The sequence below is a fragment of the Numida meleagris genome, chromosome 4 (assembly GCF_002078875.1).
Source record: "Numida meleagris isolate 19003 breed g44 Domestic line chromosome 4, NumMel1.0, whole genome shotgun sequence".
NCBI classification, from domain to species: domain Eukaryota; kingdom Metazoa; phylum Chordata; class Aves; order Galliformes; family Numididae; genus Numida; species Numida meleagris.
The window spans coordinates 39,998,184-40,018,491 of NC_034412.1; the positions used below are offsets into that span (position 1 = coordinate 39,998,184).

General features: G+C 41.2%; 1 protein-coding gene and 1 long non-coding RNA gene across 2 annotated transcripts in view; both read right to left on the bottom strand.

The window, feature by feature from the left end:
* Positions 1,811–20,308, bottom strand: part of MRPL1 (mitochondrial ribosomal protein L1) — a gene marked incomplete at its 5' end in the record, with an annotated part of 19,164 nt that continues 666 nt past the window's right edge. Inside the window, 9 exons of the mRNA XM_021395048.1 lie at positions 1,811–2,130; positions 3,558–3,639; positions 12,085–12,185; positions 13,539–13,650; positions 13,829–13,900; positions 15,358–15,441; positions 17,101–17,344; positions 17,951–18,059; positions 19,900–19,977. Coding sequence (XP_021250723.1) covers positions 1,970–2,130; positions 3,558–3,639; positions 12,085–12,185; positions 13,539–13,650; positions 13,829–13,900; positions 15,358–15,441; positions 17,101–17,344; positions 17,951–18,059; positions 19,900–19,977 — 1,043 coding nt within the window. The remainder of the gene's footprint in view (positions 2,131–3,557; positions 3,640–12,084; positions 12,186–13,538; positions 13,651–13,828; positions 13,901–15,357; positions 15,442–17,100; positions 17,345–17,950; positions 18,060–19,899; positions 19,978–20,308) is intronic.
* LOC110397969 lies at positions 4,287–12,078 on the bottom strand. Its single transcript, XR_002438127.1, has 2 exons — positions 9,625–12,078; positions 4,287–8,960 (listed from the first exon to the last, which is right to left on the bottom strand). It is a non-coding gene; the product is annotated as an uncharacterized LOC110397969 (long non-coding RNA).

Genomic DNA, 20,308 nt, shown 5'->3' on the forward strand with positions numbered 1-20,308 from the left:
CCCTAGTCTTCAGTTTATCTTTAAGAACTATGCTGGAAAAAAAAAAAACAAGTACATACAATAACTAGTCAAAGTAATTGCCACACAAATGGAATTCAAGACAGCAGAACAGCAGGATTCTATTACAAGTATACTGATTACTCCCTGTTGCAAAAATAGAACTTTTTGTTTTAATTGGTTTGACTAGTCCCAAAGAACAGAAAGTTAATGTTGCCAAGTTAAGTATTCAGACGTATTTAAGAGCTCAACCCTCATCAAGAGTTTAATTAATTTACTGGCAATTTAGCACATCAGGCTGTGCTATTCCTAACAAAGACCTCATTCGGTTAAGTTGCCTTTGCTTTCAAGATTTTCCACCAAATCTAAGTGGTATTCATAGCTATCAAGAGTCAGAGGAACAACTTAAGCTAGTGAATGACCAAAAGGGACTCTGCAGCCTTTCCCCCAACTCCCCATACACTGGCTGGCTGGAGGTTCCTCATCCCCTCTGCCATCACTAAATCAGGGTTTTCACAACAGGACTACAGAGGCCATTGCACCTTGACAATAACTAGTCAAGCACGTGGCCCTACACCTCTTAACGACTCACCTCTTCTCTTATGTGCTTTCCATCCCCATACAGTAACACAACAAATCCTCATAAAGCATCAGTCAGCATTTTTAGGTAAACTCTCAACATGAAGCATAGCACAGGAGTCTTCTTATGAGTCACCTGTATAGAAGGATCTATTATTGTTGTGAAGCCGTCTCACCTTCAAACCCATTCACTTACCCCAAGCGGTAATCTGTAAGCCTGTCAAAAGAGCTTTTATACCTTTACGGCAAACAACACATCAATGCATAAATTTTGTATCATCATTCAGGTTTCACCCCAAAGTAGTTTAAAATAAGATAGTCAGAGGAAGGTCAGGTTGGGTTTTAGGAAAAGGTTCTTCACCAGAGGTGGGCAGACACTAGATGAGGCTCCTCGGGGCAGTGGTCACAGCACAAAGCTGCCAGAGTTCAAAAGCATTTGGACAATGCTCTTAAAAATAGGGTTTGAATTTTAGGAGCACCTGCGTAGAGCCAGGAGTTGGACTCTGATCCTTGTGGGATCCCTTCCAACTCAAGATATTCTATGATTCTCAGATTAACTCTTTCCAGTACAGTACAAACACTAATTGGATTCCCTGAGAGGAATAATATAAGTTGCGCAGGGATTAAATGTTATTAGAAAAATGTCGCACAGTCAGTCCTCTCACAGAAGATACCCCATTTTCTCCTGTTGGAAAAAAAGAAATCAACTACTATAGTCTGTCACAGACACTATCTATCCTATATTCAGAAGCAGGAGGTAGCTTTAGAATACAAAGTCAAGCAGCAACTCTCTACATACCACTTCACTATCTATGTATGTAGATTAAATGAAAACAGAGTTGGATACCACAAGCACCATGCAGATGCAACTTCCACCAACTCAAAAGCAAATTCATCTCTGATGTTGCAGAAAATAGGACAGTAAATTAAAACCTACCTTCTTTTTCTTGGCAAATTATACAGGAGCTTTCCACAAGGAACTCTATTAGTTTCTCTGTGTGGGACTGAGCCTAACGTACAGAAGTACTGAACATTCTGCAATTTCCACTAAGTAAAAAACCGAGCATTATGGATATAACGAGTGCTGGCCTGTGCAACTGTGGAAACTGGATGGTGATACCTCAGAGTTTATAGTACAACATTTATGAGACTAAGAATTATCATACGCAAAGAAAAAAAAATCACACACAAATTAGGGAGCTTTCAGCTACCAATAGAAGAAACCTAAGACACCTTCAGTTTTGAAAACAGAGTTCCATTTCTGACAATTTCTTGTTACACAATTTTAAAAAACAAGTTGCTGATTTATTTATTTTTTTTCTTTTTACATAATATGATTTGAATGACACTATTTGCCTTCCAAACTTGATCATCACATCTACAAGTAGAAGCATCAGGTACTAACAGATTCTTGGACAGGTTTTTCTTCATCATCTTCTGCAGTTTCTTCTTCTTCTTCTTCTGCTTTCTCTGCCTCAGGGAGAAGTCCATCAAGTTTCAACAGCAAGCCCTCACTGGTTGAAGATCTAATAACCAGCTTCTTCACAAAGGGACCTAAGAAAAAGAATACCAGATATTCAGTTTCTCCACCGATTTTCATGTCTCCACACAGATTTGTCTTAAATTGTCTAATCCAGATTCTGTCAAGACATGACCTGAAGTAGATAAAAATTGACCGAAAAACTGAAATAAAATAAGTGATCATAGATATACTAACACAACACATTCTTCCTACATATAGCAAACATAACATTTGCTATGGTAAACCCTAATCTACATTATGTCAGTACCACCTCTACACAGCTTGGCTTCCAAGCATTTACAATTTCTTATTTACAACAATTAAGCCCTCTTCCTAACAATGAACACATAGGCATCAATGTAGGCTCCAAAATGCTTTGCAGTTGTCTTTCCTTTATTTGCAGCTTCATGAAAGTGATCTAGGCACTTGTTGATGACACAAATATTAATACATAACAAAGGGCATAGAAGAAACCAATACTATTTCAGGATCCTACCACTAAACATTGAGTGAGTCTTTTGACAAGAGCAACTACAGAAATAGTCCAGTTTCTTTGTGGAATTGTATGCACATATACTCCAGGAACACATTCCTGGTGGTATTTTTAGTGTTCCAAAAGATCTAGTGACTTGCAGAGGAATGTCAATTTAGTGCTAACTACGCAGCTGCATGAAGACATGCTAGCACGTATGGATCATCTGAAAGGATCACAAACTTGTAGCTAAGTGACTGATAATTAGCAAGCCTACCTAGATTCCACTGTTGTACAGATACATTAAAGAACAAGCCTGCATCCTATAAATTGCAAGTATTTTTTAACCAGCAAAAACAATCAAAGGCCCACAGCACAAGCATCAAGCTACATAGCACAAAGCAAGCAAAATACTTTAAAGGGAAAAACAGCTTACCCTTATTTAACTAAGTCAGCGTAGTTAATGGATAAACCCCATAAATTAAAAATGCGGTATACCTTCAAACAGGTAGCTAGCATCAGACTAATGTCAGCTGAAGCGTAGGTGTCATCTTAAGCAACTGCAGGTGGATTCAGTGATTCTGAGTTCAAATTCTGGGCGCTGAGCTCCAAGAGGATCATGCCAGTAGGCAAAACCAATCCACACAGACTCTGAAGGCCCCCACGACTCATGCAGATTTCACTGTATGGCTATAATCTATTCAAGAATCAACCTTGAAAACTTAGCTTTTGTAATTATCACTCTTCTTTCATCACACAGTCAGTTCTGCAGCGCAACGATAGTTTACACCGGCAAGAGCAGACTCTATCAATGCCTTTATGGGCTGTCCAGTTCTTAAGCGGTGATTCACTGAGTTCCCCAATAGATCCCTCCTCCCATCCCAAGCAAACAAAGCAGTGAGGTCGTTAATTACACCCTGGTTAACACTTGTTTCTTCATTTGGATCCAATAACTTCAAGTAACAGATTAAAAGAACAGCTGCTTACCATAACTTGATGGTTTGAACTTGCAGATATCCTCAATAATTGTTTTTAGATTGGCAACTATCTGCTCAGTAGGCATATCCAGCTGAAAAACGATAATGCAGAATTAGCCATGATGATACTTAAAGCCTACGTAGATAAATCTGAAGGTGCTAGGCATATATGTATTCTATATTTGGATACTTTTTTCCCCCTCTGGGAACTTAGAGCTATTTCTCTAGGACATCAAGCTATTGGAGTGCGTCCAGAGGAGGGCCGCAAGATGATCAGAGGGCTGAGCACCTCCCCTCAGAAGACAGGCTGAGAGAGCTGTGGCCCTTCAGCCAGGGGAAGAGAAAACTCCAGGGGGACCGTATAGCAGCCTTCCAGTACCTGAAGAGGGCCTACAGGAAAGCTGGAGATAAACTTTTTGTAAGAGTACAAAGCGAAAGGACAAGGGGAAATGGTTGTAAACTAGAAGAGGGTAGATTTAGACTAGATATCAGGAAGAAATTCTTTACTGTGAGGGTAGTGAGACACTGGAACAGGCTGCCCAGAGAGCTTGTGGCTGCTCCCACCCTGGAGGGATTCAAGGCCAGGCTGGATGGGGCTGTGAGCAACCTGGCCTAGTGAGAAGTATCCCTGCCTAGCAGGGGAGTTGGAACTAGATGATCTTAAAGGTCCCTTCCAACCCAAACAAGCCTCTGATTCTGTATCCCTGTTAAAGAGTTAGAAATCCCATTAACAGCCTTATCAAAATGCCTCAAATATTTTATGAGGTTGCACACTCTTCATTATTTTTTTTTTTATCTACACATGACATTCAAGAATTACACTTCCATACCTCCAAACACTTGTAGCCTAAAGATGTTTTAAAAACAATGCACGTAAGCACTTATGCAAAATAGTATGGAAATTGAATATTTGAGGAAATAAGCATCAAGAAATAGCTGTCCAAACACAAAACAGATGATTAACTCCAAAACACAAGCACTTGAAACTGAAAGCATTAAGATACGTAACTGAACAAAAGAAATAATTAAAAACAACACACAAACACTTGGAGCTTTGCCCCATTTTTACTTTACCATTTCAACATACTACGACTTGCAGTACATGGATTGAGCACAAAGCACAGACCAGTTTGCATCCACCCTTTTTATACACCTCAGTTTCTATCCATGGCTTTTTCGATCTTCCAGCCAAAACCACAGACTGCTGGCTCCTCATTCTGCACAGTATCCTTAAGTAACAAAGTACTTACACACTGCTTCAGGTACATAACCGGTCCTCACTGGATTGATCACAAGCATTTGGGAGTGAACCAAATACCACTGCCAAAGTAGTATTATTTCCTCAGATACTAAAGACCTTAAACCACAACTTCTATTTGTCTCATCTAGACACTCTTGAACAATGAGCAACTCATGAGGAAGGGACACACAAACCCCGATGTCATTGGGTGAAATCAAGGGCCACAGCTCTTGGAGAGCTGAACACGCATTTCCCAGACTTTATGTTCTGGAAGCATTATGTCCTGCAACATCATGTTTAGTCTGCCCTTTGGTCTCACCCATATGATCCAGACATCTTTACTTGCATGAAAGTCACGATTTTTTTCCTAGAAGTTTCAGAAGTTGAAGTAATAGAAATTGAAATAAGAAAATGGCATTTTTCTTACAGAATTACCTCCACTTCAATGGAGTATACAATAATCACTGGGGTCCCATCTTTCCATCTCCGCCCAGTGCAGCACAAGCAGATTTCATTAACATCTCACTTATCCATAAATGTATTCATTACAAAAGAAGTGTTGTTAAGCTTCAGTAGTCTCCTCCCAGATTTGGTCCATTGATTTCCTTTTATGCAATTCTGGCAAACTTCCAACCCAAACGCCATCCCTCTGCTACATAGGCCAGTAGTCATTCACCCTTATTATTGCTATACTGATTGCAAAGCATGATGATACACCTTTCATAAATTAACAGATGTAGAAATTTGTTTGCTAATGCTGAGCATTTCACTTCACTGACAGACTGACCACGCTTTACAGAATTAAAAATAAAGGAATACTTGGAACAAACAAAACCATTTAACAGTAATAACTAATTAGACTTCAACTATACTTCAAATGAAGGTTTGAACAGTATTTGCTTCCAAATCTTGCACTATGTTCACATTTCAAGTAAACCTTCACTTGTACAACTTGATAACTGTTAAGTAACTCACTCATCTGTAAACAAATCTAGAAGAACTCAAAAGATACAGAATTTTCAAGTTTCTTTAAGTAATAAGTTACAATTCCTTCTAAGAACTTGAGACTACAACACATCACGAGAGAAGGCAATTATCTCAAAAGACAAAGACATCAGTTAATATCCTGTATTTGGTACTACAAGAAAATAGGGCAAAGCAAGTTACATTCCATCAGATAACAAGACACATCCCAACAGACCGTGTGCCATAATTTTCTTGAGATGTCAGTGACTCCATAATGAAGACATGTAATACCCAAAGGGTTCTGAATATTTCAAAATACTTTCCGCATCTACACAGTAAGTATCCCACAGTAACACTTGGTGCATGTACAGTCACTATGTTTCAGCACTTAAATATTTAGGTTAATTCTAGGCTTACCTAAACTGACAAAAGTACTCAGGACCAGATCTAAAGCTGTGCAAGGCAAACAGCCAATTGATCCAGTGGAAACTGGTCAGTATCTTTACGTCTTGAGTCACTCTGACAAATAAGAAGGTCTGCAAAAGGAACAACTATTAATCTAATTCTAGTCCATTTTGTAAAAAGCAACTATGAAGTAGCTTAGAAAACTGACAGTATGTACTACAACTGGAACACAAAACTGAAGTTCTTCCCAGCTTACTCTTTCAAGTTTAGGATATCACACTCTAGAGAAGCACTAGGTGCTGTAAGGAGGGTCAGGGAAGTTAATTCTTCCTTATTTTAAGAAGCATGCATCTTCACTAGGGTCTCTCACTACTTCTGCTGCCCACTTTTAAATAACCTATAAATATTTGGCATTATGCAAATTTAACCAAAACAGATGAGAAGTGTTGACACTTCATGAACAGAGTTTTAAGTCACCTTTTCGGGGATGTGCAGAAGTATGCAACTGAATACATAGAAAAGGTGCTCGTCTATTCACTGGCTGCATCTGCAAACAAAGAACTAAAAGATGCCTCACTATTAAAACAACAGATCGAACTGTTTTTCTTAACTGTGCTCAGGGAGTTGTATCAGGAGACTGGTCATGGCAGTTAATCTGCACTACTAATGTAACCATATTGTAACACACATGGAGGGAATGGCAGCCATCACAGAGCAGGAAAACCTGAGAGAAAATTTAAAGATCAGTGGTGACAACATGGAGTGTTCGGAAAACAAGGGGAATATGCAGAGAAAGGAACTCAGCATTTGAGACATGAAGCTCAAGAGCAGGAGAAGCCTCCATCCAAGAACAGTGAGACAGACAAGCTCTCCATCTGCTGAGGCCAGAGGCAGAGAGTAACTGCTCCCTTCCACATCAAACCAGACCTCAGTACTTAATGCTCTGGGAACCATCATGTGGCAAGACTTAATTCAACAAATAAGAAATAAAAGCAGTACGTATCCCATATGTGTGTGTTTTTGGATATATATACACACACGCGCATATATATGTAAGTCACATATAAAATTGAGCAACAAAAATATTATTCCTTCTCATATGTTAGTGTGACTAAATCAAAACAAGTTTAATAACTTCTAAACACGAATTAAAATATTTAACAGGTATGGCAACTTTAAGTCAACAGGAAAGCCCCACAGCAGACAGAAGCATGGGCTTCGGATGCATTTCCCTCATAAGCAGGGTTTATGTACACAGAACATGTGTTAAATTTCAAGTGAACCAATCCAATTTCCCTCGTTCCCGTGTCCAGTGCAAGCCCTGCAATTCTCACCTGAGTGACCACATTTGCTTTGCTCTATCCACTTCCACCTGGAGAAGGCAGAGAGAGCCTATTCTTCTTCCTCCTCTGTACATTTAACAGTCGCTTTCAGTTCAGACAACAGTAATCTCACACCACATTCAAGAAATTTAAGGCATCTATAAAGCTTGAGCCTCCATCTCACTCTCACATTCTCTCTTCCTCCAGCTGTCAGTATAAAGAATATATGCAATAACATAATACTCCCTAAAATACTGCCTTCCCAAGAGCTTCATACAGCAAGACAGATCAGTCCGCACTCTACTCCCAGAACCAATTATGCACTCTAGAGAGGTGGCCAGAATATACATTAGCACTGATCCATCAACACATTTTCCAGCCTCTTCCCCACCTCAAGTCAGTCATAGGACTGAGGCTCCTACATTAAATGCTGCAACAATCCAGAAATCAGTTTCAGCATTTGCATTCGGAACTCAAGCCCCACTTACTAAGAAAGCCTTACAGAACAACGCAGTCATTAATAATTATCTGTTCCAAAACTGGAACTGGAATTTTTATGGCTTTATCTGATGGTATGTAAGAGACCTGGGCTGGTCAGCAGTCATTCAGCCAGAAAGCTGAATCAGTTCTCAAAGCGCTTAAACTGGGCTTAAAGCTGCAGTATCTGAGAGGAAATTAAAAAAGCACCTATCCCCAAATCCCCTATTACAACCCTTCTAAGACAAGCGAACAAGAATAGAAAACCCATAGACAGCAGCATTTCAAGTCTGCCTACTTCAACTGCAAGTTGCAGAATTCCAACTACCTATAATAAATCAAAAAACATGTATTTCAGTCACCTGCAAAACAAGAAATAAGCTCATAAAGAGGTATGAGTTCATACCTCTGTTTTCTAAGTACCCTTTGTCTTCTAGTGCTAATAAGAAATGAATAGAGATGCGTTTTACCTTTTAGTTTATATGAATGGTGAGACATTTCAGGAGCACAGCAAGGTGTCAAGTAATTAACAACGGTACTGTGACCAGCATCCTGTAACAATGTGTGACCTCTGCACATCTCTGCATTGTTCAGGTAAAACCATTTTCTCCTATTTCAAGAGAAACACTTGATTTGACTGAACTCCAGGAGCCGGTCCTCCGAAGCTTTTATAGAAAATGTTAATTAAACCTCTTTAGAATAGGTTTAGAGCTCCTCCTAACAAATTTTATTTGGAGTTGGACCAGCATAGCAAAACAACTGCATTTCACCATTATTCAGGGAGTCAAATGTCTTTCATTACACAGCATGGGCAGAAACTGGAGCTTCTCTTCTTTCAGGAACAGGAAAAAGCCCCCAAACCAATAGCTAAGTGCTGACACACACAGCAGATGAACATTTCTGCAAAAACATCTGGAGGACAGCCAGTATCAGTTAGAGAAGAGCACTGACCTATTTTGTGCTGTCTTGCTTTTCACAGGCTTCTGCTCAGTTATGAACCTTCCTGAGAAAGTAGACAAAAAAAAAAAACAGAGCTCTCTGTAAGAATCTAAACTAACACGGACCCTGTACATACTGCCTTCTCATCCCAGCACTGAAGTGGAATGCATTTCAAAGGTAGTAGCTATAATACTGCTGCTTCAGAAGTAATAGCAGCAAAGGCAAAAATGCAGGCTAGAACAACCCTTTCTGAGGCTGTGCCCTTGGCCCTCACTGCTGTCAAGTACTATTTCCTAGTTCTAGTTTAGCTTGCTACAATTTCTTCCCCATCTCCAATTCCCTGCTTTGTTCCAAATTCAAGTTGTTTGCCAGTAAATGATGACTAATAAAACATCATTCCCAGTACAGTGCATACCATCAGGACCTACGCAACACCTTCAACTCTCACTGAGGTAGATAATTTAAGGCTGAACGGCCCCAACACCCTGGACCTACCTAAAGCTGGATTTGTTCAGAAACAGTTCCTTCAACATCCTATTTCCAGTGCAGACTGGCATTTCTGTTCCCTGTCTTAACACAGATTTCCATACGCTTTTTTATTCTGTATACCTAACTGCAGAGATCTTCAATTCAGTCTCTCCATACTTCTAACCTTATGAATGAAATTGTGCTCCTGTACAAAGTGTCCCTTCACAAAAGGTATATACTTCCAAAAAATAAATTCTCACCTCTCACAATCACCTTGCTCTATTTCATAGAAGAACCATTTCCCAGGCAGCTCTCTGCATAGACAGGATAACAAACTGGAAACTTCCTCCTGGTGTCACATCTGCATTCTGATTTTTCTAAGCACCTCCAACTTGGGAGAAGAAAAATAATTTGTAGTGCTGTCTAAATTCAAAAGCATCGCCAAAATCCTTAAAAATGACTTCAAGCTGCCCTCAGCATGATTTTGAATGGGAAATCTTGAGCGTTCTCATTTGCCTCCCTTCTGCTTTAAGCTCCATGTCTTAAAAGAACATTTTACATTCTCAGTTTCACAACTCCAGATCTACTAATTAAACCTAACTACTGCCAACTCCCAGGCTTCTCAAAGACATCTCAATTACTTACTACCTAAGAAAACACCATTAAGGCTGCTGACTTATGTGGGAGTGCAGCACAACTTCAAGCTATTGGCCATAATTGAACTAACAGGCAACATAAGACAGCAGCACTACAGGGAAAACACCTCTTTGAGAAATGCCAGCTTGGCAGAGTCCCAGAAACATCTATGCTACCACAGCAATACATCTTCACATCCCCGCGTAATTCACAAATGATTATTTTCCTCACTGGTGAGGTTCAAATTTAAAGAGCTCTAGATTTGGCGGTGAGCAGACATGCATAACCACTCAAAGCTCCCACAGCCTCCCAGAGCCTTGCCTAGAGCAGATTTCCTTCCAGCACCACCGCACAAACAGCACAACTAGGTCAGGCAAAGGAGAGCAGCTCCAGAGGGTGGAGACACTTTACGCAAGCCATAGCCACAGACATCCTTTCGCATACAACTCCCTGAACATGTCACATGTGCTGTGCTGGAGTCACCTCTGCCACGTAGCTGGCAATATCTTGCCATAGCTGAACTGTGCACAAGTAAATCCCCATTACACTGCTTCCAAACCAAGATTAAGAGCTTGTTCACAAGAATCTGTATTCACTAACAAAGAAAAAAAAAAAAAAGACTCTCAGGCTGCACCCAGAGCCTAAGGTGCCTTGTAGCACCAGCATCTTATATCAGTAACATAACGTAGTTTAAGTTACAAAAGCTCTAACCACAGCAGTAAGAAGCTATAGTAAGTAGAACCAACTGCAATTGCTTCAAATGCTGTCAAACCATCTGAGTTCTTTGATCATTTTCATTCAAAACCTGTGTTTCTTTAACCCTTAATAAATAAATGAATTGAAGTAGTAAATGAAAAAGAGCCTTTACAAGGTACTTGATTTGCAAGTATTTTAAAGGCTGATCTGCAGCATAAGATGAGGAAAGTTAAAGAATTAAAGTTTAGTCAAAAGCAAAAGCAACATAAAATATGGTCAAAACGCTAGAAACCAAGACACATCTATGGATTTGTGGTGTTTCACGTAGTCACATTAGACTTGCATACAGCTAAAGACGCAGCCTGGCTGTATGAAAATGTAAGACATCCTGTATTTCAGCAGAACCATCCTGAAAAAAAATCTCAGTTTTGAGTACTGTATTTAAGAACAAGCCCTTTAAATTCACACGCACAACTCACAAGAGCTAGCCAAAATTTAACAGGCTTGCTTATCTCTACCACCACCAGACAAAACTGCAGAGATTAGAAGTCTCATAAACTTCCTTTCTACACCAGTATCAGTTAATGGAAAGTTAAATATAGGCAGTATTACAAACAGACATAACAGAATGGAAGCAAAACAATTCAGAACAGAACAAAGAACTCTTAAGGAAAAGGATTAAAAGCCCGTAAGAAAAAATGCTCTTCTAAAACCTAATTTCTCAAGTGGCAGTAGTCAAAGAACAGATTAATTTTATGATATTTAAGGTATGGAGCAATCAGGGTTTTTTTTTCTGCCCTGAACCAGGATAACAGTTTTTGAAATTAAACTAGGTCTGAAAATTACAAAATGAAAACAGTCCTTAATTACGAGGGTCAAGTGAATACTTTTTGTTCCCCTTGTGCATACTCTACAGTAGACTTATAACACATAAATTGTTAACTAAATAAAAAAAGCTTTGTTTTCTTCACATATCAGTGTTGGGGTTGGGGAAGTCTGCAAAGCTCAAACACTCAAGGGATTACTAGGAATAGTGCACTTTTGTATTTGAGTCGCATCTTATTTTGTTCATTATTACAATTCATTGCCAATAGAATGGCAAACATAGATCCCATTTTCAGCGTCCTTAATGTCACAGCATTAGATGTGTTTCACTCTCAGTTTAAGCGGAGCCATCTTCCATCACCATACTTAATGACATGTAGCACTCACATCAGCTGAAGACATCACACAAAAAAGACTAAAGTTTCATTTACATCACAGGTCACTTTAACAATACTTGAAAATCTTGGGAATGCGCAGCACAAAAACTGTTTTCTTCCCTGTTTCAGTACTAACTTCAGCTCTGCTCAGCAGAACAAAGTTAAGAACTCTCCATTACCACTTACTCTTGCTATCCTTGTCTTGATTAGACACTCGTCTTGTACCATGTACTCGAGACCTTCTCTGAAGAACTGCAGCATTTTAGGAATATCGTGGCCCAGGGAATCTAATTTAAAAATAACAAGAAAAAGGTTAATACTTATTAGAAGGGCAGAACGTACTATTAGAAAAAGCAGAATTCAACATTTCACCTTAAGGCATTAAGCATCAAAAAAAAAGAGGTTTCCATGTTTTGTATTAAAATCTCCATATTCCCTCCTTTCTCATTAATCAGCTGTAAATATCTGCTGATATAGTAAAATAAGTAAATACTTAGCTAATATCTCACTTCAAATTAAAAAAAATTACAGAGCATACATATATAGTCTTTATTACCTAATATAATTCCTCTGGAAGACTGGGATCTACTGAGGAAAACTTAGAACTATCTCCAAACATCTGCCTTGGAAACAGTCTACAACCGTGTAATAGCAAGATTACATGCTACCTGAAACACTCTGGCCCAGTGCAGCCATTGCACAAGTAAAGACAGCTGGTTGTGTTATCTTAGCTGCAGAAGCTTATTTGACAGATTTACAACATTACTCAATTGCTTCAACTGCAAGTATTATTTCTCCCACATGTCTTTGGATGGCTCCAAGATAAATCAGCTGTCAAGAACCCACAAACTAAGCAAGTTCGTAATGAAATGATACAGCTTTCATTTTTCCCAGAAACAGCTGGAGTATTCTGTTGTAATACTTTGGACAGGTTAATACATTTGCTGCAAGCATTAGGAGGCTACAAGTGGTGCCTGCAGCTTGTGAAAGCATTGTTAAGACAGCTAGGAGAGGGTAAGTGACAACTCGAGTCCAGATTTACTGACTTAAGAAGCTGATACATTTATGTAAGAAATAGACCCCAATAACACATCTCAACTAAGTAAGGGAGGACAAAAAATATTTAGAGACTGACATTTAATGCTGTGACAACCTGACCTGCGTAGAAAGTTTACTGAGCATAATGAAAAGGGAGAGGCCATACAGATAAGCAAGCAAACAAAAAGCATGAAGAGCATTGTTATTCAGAAGCACTGACACAATGAGCAGAGATGAAGATGGGAAAGAAACAACTGTTAAACAACATCACTACCTCAGTGAACACACTTTTTCCAAGCCGCTTCTGTTTTCTTAAGGTCGCTACACGAAGACCACAGTACTATTACAGTTGATCACATACAGAATCACACACTCAACTGGTTGACAAACTTACTTCAACTATAATCCCAACATTTGTGTTGCAGGAGAAAGGGGGAATGCACAGTACTAGCTTCCTAAAGCAACTCTCATGTAAGACAAAACGCTTGGCTTAATCACATGCAGCAAAATACTTAATGCAATTGTATGTCTTAAAAAAAAGTCACCACAGGAGTTAAATCTTGTTTCAGTACTTAGATTTATGAAAAAGATTTGCATCTTACTTCTTTTTGTGCTGGGGTATTTTCGTTTTAGCTTGCTCCTTAATGGTATCAGTTTAGGCATTATTGCAGGAACAGCTACATAAAAATCCACTTGAATTTCATCTTCCAAAATCTACAATAAAACAAATTCAAATATATTTAGGAATACAATAAAGCACCCAAGTACACAAGTTCTATCTACCATACAAAACAGTATTTCACTGTTAATATTGGGTGTTTCTTGTCCCCTCTCTTTCAGTCACTGTGGCAAACTAAAACATTTAATTTACTTAATTTTTTAAAATAAATACCCATTTGATTAATTCAACGCCTCCCACAACAGAAGCTCCATTCTCTCGAGCTATTTCAGCTTCTTGCTCATTCTGTTGGAAGAAAAAAAAAACAAGTGTATTAACATCTGTACAACTGAATGCTCTATATCAGCAGCACTGGTATATCTTAAAACTAATCAAAAAACAAAAAATAATCAACACTGGAGATTTAACATCGGAGCAGCAACTCCTGTTCACTCCAGGTCCCAGGAAGAAGCAACAGTCAAGTCTTCAGTCCACTTCTGGTGAAGAATGAGGGAAAAGAAATCATCCCATCTGGGAAACACCTCATCACAAGCCCTTTGTCTCAGACCACCATCCCCTGGAAGTTACCACAACTATCCACTAGATGGAGCCAACACTTCCTAACGCTACAAGAAAAGCATGAGAACGCTACTTAAAACCACTGTAAAAATAAAGCTATTTACTTCTGCTGTTAACATTTTGCTTCAAATAGCATTTAGAATTTAATTTTTATTCTGTGAAGTTTAGCTAGTAATATACTCTGAAATACTGAATAGTAGCAGACATCGGTTTTTGGCTCAAGCTTTTGGAAAAGGAAAATATTCCTGATCAAAAGCCAGAACGAGGTTTCCCTCAGGAGAATGAGTTGACTAGCTCCACCCTTCCACATGAAAGTGGTGGCATGTGACTGGAGTCCCTCAATCTTCTTCCACATACACACCTTCAGAAGACATGGGGTCTCTTACCCTGACTGATCTTGAGGTTAAGACAGAATGTTTCAAAACACAGCAACATAGAACCTGGCATACTTCTCAGGCCTCAGTTCTGTAGGAGGATTCTCACCTTGTAGCTTATGTAGAAAATCTAGCAAAAGTCAGTAACTTGTCAACTATTCTAACTATTCTGTTAGAATAATTAACAGGCAAAAGACAACAGCAAAGAACATGCACCAGCCTCATTCAGACAAGACAATGGCTACACACACCATGTCACACTACTGAACTCCTTGGTCCGTAGTGGAAGGGTTTGGGGGGAGAGTTGTTGTGTTATTCCGATTGGTTGCTTGCTTTGGGTTTCTGACAAGTTACTCCCTACCACGATCCCTTAATGGCATTCCATTACAGTGTAAGCTATGGTGAATAACACTTCTAGTTTGCACTGTCTACTAAGCCTTAAGACAGCAAGGATGGATATGACTGCTGCACCAAACTGACCACCCTGTAATAAAAATGGACAAAGTTTTTAAACTCTACAGAAGACTTTAATGATCCCCCTTCCCTTAGTCACACCTGTGCAATGTTTTCTCCTTGAGTGCATTGCTAGAATAAACCACATATGTAAAGGTAACATGACTAAGGAAAATCAAGATGATTGTTAACATATTAAGACAGTGTTTAAGATGTGTCCTTGACAAGCTTGTGAGTTCTGTAAAGCATCTGAAAAGTCTTCTCAGCGCCAGGTACCATACATACATACAACTTGTTCCTACACGAGAGCATGCTGGGTTCATGACATATATAAATAAGTAACACAGGCTTACTGACCTCTGTGAAAACCAAGACCTTATTCGTTTCATCTGTAAAGCGATGTGGAAGAAGAACAGTGCTTGCAAATTGATCCACTTTTTTCTAAAAAGAGGAAAAAATTGATACAAAATAAATCATGACTGAAGAGCAAGTCATATTAAGTAACTTTATCCCATATAAATGCAGCCATCTGACAAAAACACAAGTACTTACACATAGTAAACAATCATGATTAAAAAAAAAAACACCCAACAAAAGCAGTCAGAATCTGTGTGTATGCCTGGTATAGAGTAGAATTGAAACTTCACCAACTTAAAAAGCATTATTTATGCTGCTGTTTGCCCAAGAGAAAGGAGCTGGGGTGGGACTGCTACCCACTCAGGTGGCATCAGTAACAATCACTGGGGTGCTATACCCACAGTTTATCAGAATTATGTTTCTGATTTAGCAGACAATGCAAAACAACTGCAAGAAATGCGTCCCTTACCAAGGCATAAGCATACCACACAGCTTCTAAAAACAGTTGAAAGAGGTCTGTATTGCTTTAAGCATGAACTTATCTAACTCCAAGAGCTCCCTGGTATACTAAAGAAGATATTTAGTTAGACACAAGAGGAAATAAACTTTAAAGAAGCCAAATGGCTTTCTAACTATGGGAAAAGCAGAAAGTTTTAGGGTAAGGCTCAACTGGGCTAGACACCTTTGAACTGATAAAAGGGATCATTAGTTACAAAAACTAAAATACCACACCAAGACAACACTCAGACCAGAGTCCTAATAACCTCCTAGGCAGCTGAGAGGGCAGTAAACATTAACTTAAACAGTTTTTTTTGCTAGGTTTTTCTTCATTTCTTCACCTTTTGAAGACTTGTAAGGACACCATCCTCTTCTAGGGTCATGAAGAAGGCTCGCACTGACATACCCACCTAACATTACCATGTCATTAACCCAAGCCAGGAAATCAGATGGCAGCAAGGCACTCCTCTAAAAACGATAGCCTCACAGCAGCTTAACAGGAGTCCTAGCTCTCATGTTCTTCGTCAAATTAACACAGTGAGTCCTTCTGCTCTGGATTCAAGTCCAGTCTGCCATACTTTAGGAGCTGGCATCATCTGTGATCATGCAAAGTGAAACTATCCATCTTCCAGTAATTGCTGAGGATACCAGCAGCTCTGCAAGAATGTAACAGGGCTCATGGATGAACTCCAAGGGTTCCAGGGAAATGAACAATGAAATCTTTAAATAAATATAATAGATGCTTCCCTTTTACACAGAAGCATCCTCACTCCAACAGCACACATAAAAATACCCTAAGCAAACATACAATAACATACTTTCATGGAGCACGACAAAAACAGAAATTAAAACATGGTGGGAGGCAGAGATGCGAAGAAGCTAGACTAAGACTTCTCCCTATAACAATCATTCCAGAACAAAACACACACCTGAGGTAATCCAGGTGGAAAGCTGAAGTAGGTATAAAGCTTAGTTTGATCAGTTGTCTGAACCTGAATTTCAGTCACATAATAGCCCGTCTTCAGAATTCCTGAAGGTGCTCATTCTCACCCCAAGCATTTAAACAATATGCATACACACAATAAAGGAATAAAGTCACCTGCAAACACAAACAGCATTCCAACACTCAGCCAGAGCAGCTGCAAGAGGCAGTTGAGAAGACCACTGCTAACACCTACTCTAAACTTAAAACACAGCTTTGCACATAATGAAAAAAATAGAAATTTGTAGCCACTTCCCACCTACCTTCTTCTGTAGTTCCATATCTAGGGTCACATTAATATACACAAACTGTTTTGGGTAGGTGAAGTCCAGTTCCTGAAATTTCTTTAACATACCCACAGCTTCTTCTACATTGTAGGATGGTCGTTCATAATACCACGTCAAGTACACATCATCCACGGGCTTGCTCAACAGCGGCCGCCTGCCACGTCCTTTTTTCTTTTGGGCTTCTTCCTGCTTGGCCTTTTGAGAACCTCTTTTTACATTTCTGAGGCACCCAACACACACACACAAAAAAAAACAACCATCATCAACCACAGAGCATTATATATTTTAAGAGAAAGAAGTAGATACTACTATGCATCAGTTAATCAAAGAGCTACAAAGGTAGGTTCTACAGGTAAGAACATGCAACACCCCTAAATTCACTCGAATTATTTGTCTCCAATGGCCAAGCCAGAAATCAAACTTCCCATGCAGTTAACAAACACAAGCCCCTTGTATAATCCTGCCTGCCTTATCAGGCTCTCAAATCACTGAGAAAAATACTTCAGGCAGAGAAGGACGTTCCATTTCTTTAATAAAAAGCAAACAAGAAGTGAAAAATTATCTGTTCTTCAGGGTATAGCACACTCCACTGTTCTCTATATTGAGCTCATTTTTTCCCCTTTTCCCACTTACACAGTAGTACCAGACTTTAAAAACAATCAAAATAAATGATGTCAGAATCTGAAGGGCGAGACGCGAGAGGAGCAGTTGCGGCCCCTCGGCCTGCTCAGCTCAGACAAGAGGAGGCTGAGGGAGGTCTCGCAGCGGCCTCCAGCTCCTCGCAGGGAGCGGAGGGGCAGCGCTACAAAGCCCTCAGCGCACTCACTTGGCGGCCGCGGCATAGAGGCGGGCAGGCGGCGCGGCGCTCAGCGGGACGGCGGCGGCGGGGCGCTGCTGGAGCCCGGGCAAAGCCCACCGGCGGCACGGGACCAGCACTGCGGGGAAAATCAAGCACGGCCTCAGACGCGCCAGGCCCCGCGGGGAGCCCTCCCGCCTCCCTTCCTCACCCCTCCCGGCCCGGGTGGCCGAGCGCCTTCACCTCGCCGCAGGAACCAGGCGGCGGGACCCGCCATCTTGCGCAGCCTCCGCGGTGCAACGCAAAAAACGTCCGCCGAGCGCTGCGCACGCCGCGCTCCTGGGCCCCGGCTTAAAGCCGCTGCGCGCACCTGGGGACCGCGGTGCTTCTGGCCCTGACGTTCGGGCCTGCCACAAACCCCTGTGCCGGGTGCGAGGCTTTCGAAGCTACGCTCGAGCTATTAATAATGCCAACAGTTGTCACGTATTTCCTAGTTATTCCACGTAATTCAAAATGCTATTTTCTGGCTGAATTCCACGTGTTCCATTTCAGATGTGTCTGGAAAAGCTCTATCTGGTCTAAGAGCTTCATGCTCTCTGTATGTGAGGAGGCTGTCATGCAGGAAGGGACTAGAATTGTTATTTTTAAATCAGAGTAGCTGATGTTACGTGCATATGCAAAACGCAGCGTAACAAACCTGATAGGCATTTCTCCAAGGTAGCTATTCCCTACAGGCCTGGAAAGGCATCAAGAAAGCTGAGAAGGTTTGAGGGATACAGGAAGAAAAAACCTCCCTGCTTAAGAAGTCTTAGTGACAAGTGAAAAGGCACAAATACAACATGCAGAGATAGTGCAGGTTTGGGGAAAGAAGATTCTTTTCGGCATCAAGCACCGATATATATACTAAAGCAGTGGCAAATGTAATGCAAGATTTACCATGATTGCTTAACATGCACCTGTGATGGGGTAACAACCCGCATCCTCTATCCTGTTCCTCCAAAAACTTCTCAATCCACTCTGAGCTCCCCATTTGTCAGACAGAGGGTAGCTGCTATGGATCATAGGTTTTGGCCCTAGGCAGGATGCACTGGCTCACAGATAACTTGTTAATAATCCGTCTGTATTACCCGCATAGATGCCAAAGGACTCCAAGTATTGGGGAATATCCCTTCTTGCATACAGCACAGCGAGGAACCTAAATGTAACAAATGTATCTACAAAGGAAGCAGGGCCTTGGGGAGGCTGCAGTCTGCTGTAGGAAGCTGTCTAGGAAGCCCCCAGGCGATGCTGGTCCTGCCAGCAGTGACCCCAGGCAGGCCACTCACAGAACCTGGTTTCTCAGTTACGCTCCCTTTGGAGAAGGGAGGGAAACGATACCCTAGGTGAGGGTGGCAAGGCACTGGCCTGTAATGGGAGCCAGGAGATGTACAGAATGATTAACTTAGGCAACGGCAGAAGGGTGGGCATGGTCCTCCTTCACTGATCCGTTTGTTTTTTTTTCAATACAGGAAATAACCAGAACAGATAAAAGCATTAAAGAAGTCAGAGTGTGAATGCCTTTCTAAGGCAGCACGTGCCTTTTCTCCTACAAAAATGCATCTCAGTAACGCTCTTCTTGAAGAGGTTTTTTGCTTTCTTTCACTCTGTGCTCCTCTGTGCATGTATGCACCCACTCCCAAACACTCATTTACACTGGAGACCGTTAGCTGTCTGAATTCTTTGCTCTACCATGGAGGCTCCTTCTGCGCTCCTCGTTCTCTGAGCACAAACGAGCTTCTTAGGTCCCACAGGCTAGTGCACGATGACCTGCACTTTTCTCTGCCTTGGTTTCTTTTTATAGTTTCCCCTTTTAGAATCCACACTCCATCTTTCCCTCACTCTACGCCCACATATTTTCTTTTAGAACTTAGGAAGGCCACCTCCACCTCTGGTGTGCCCAGCTGGAGAACACTGGGCTCCAATGCTGGCACACCATTTACCTGCTCTGTCCGCCCGCTGACACAGGTCTGCAGAGAGACAGCGCGAGCGCTCTAAGGGTTTCGCAGCAGGGGGACTTCCTATGGCAAAAGAGATGATGACAGACAACACCTACGCCCCCAGAGGCTCACGCTCAGCGCGGGGCCCCGTCACCCCGACACCTGAGTCACTTCCTCAGCCTGGCTGCGACCGCCGGAGGCCTTTCGCGGGGCGATCTGCTCCTCACGTACGCCCTGCCAGACGCTGCTCTCTGTAATTAACGACAATTAGCCACGGAGGGCTCTTTTCCCTCCCTAGGATCGGGGCCCCACTGGCGTCCCCAGGAGCAGCCGCCGCCCCGCCGGGCCCGCTGGGGGCTCTCCGCCACCGCCCCGGGGTCCCAGCACCGCCCCGGGGTCCCGGCGCCGCCCG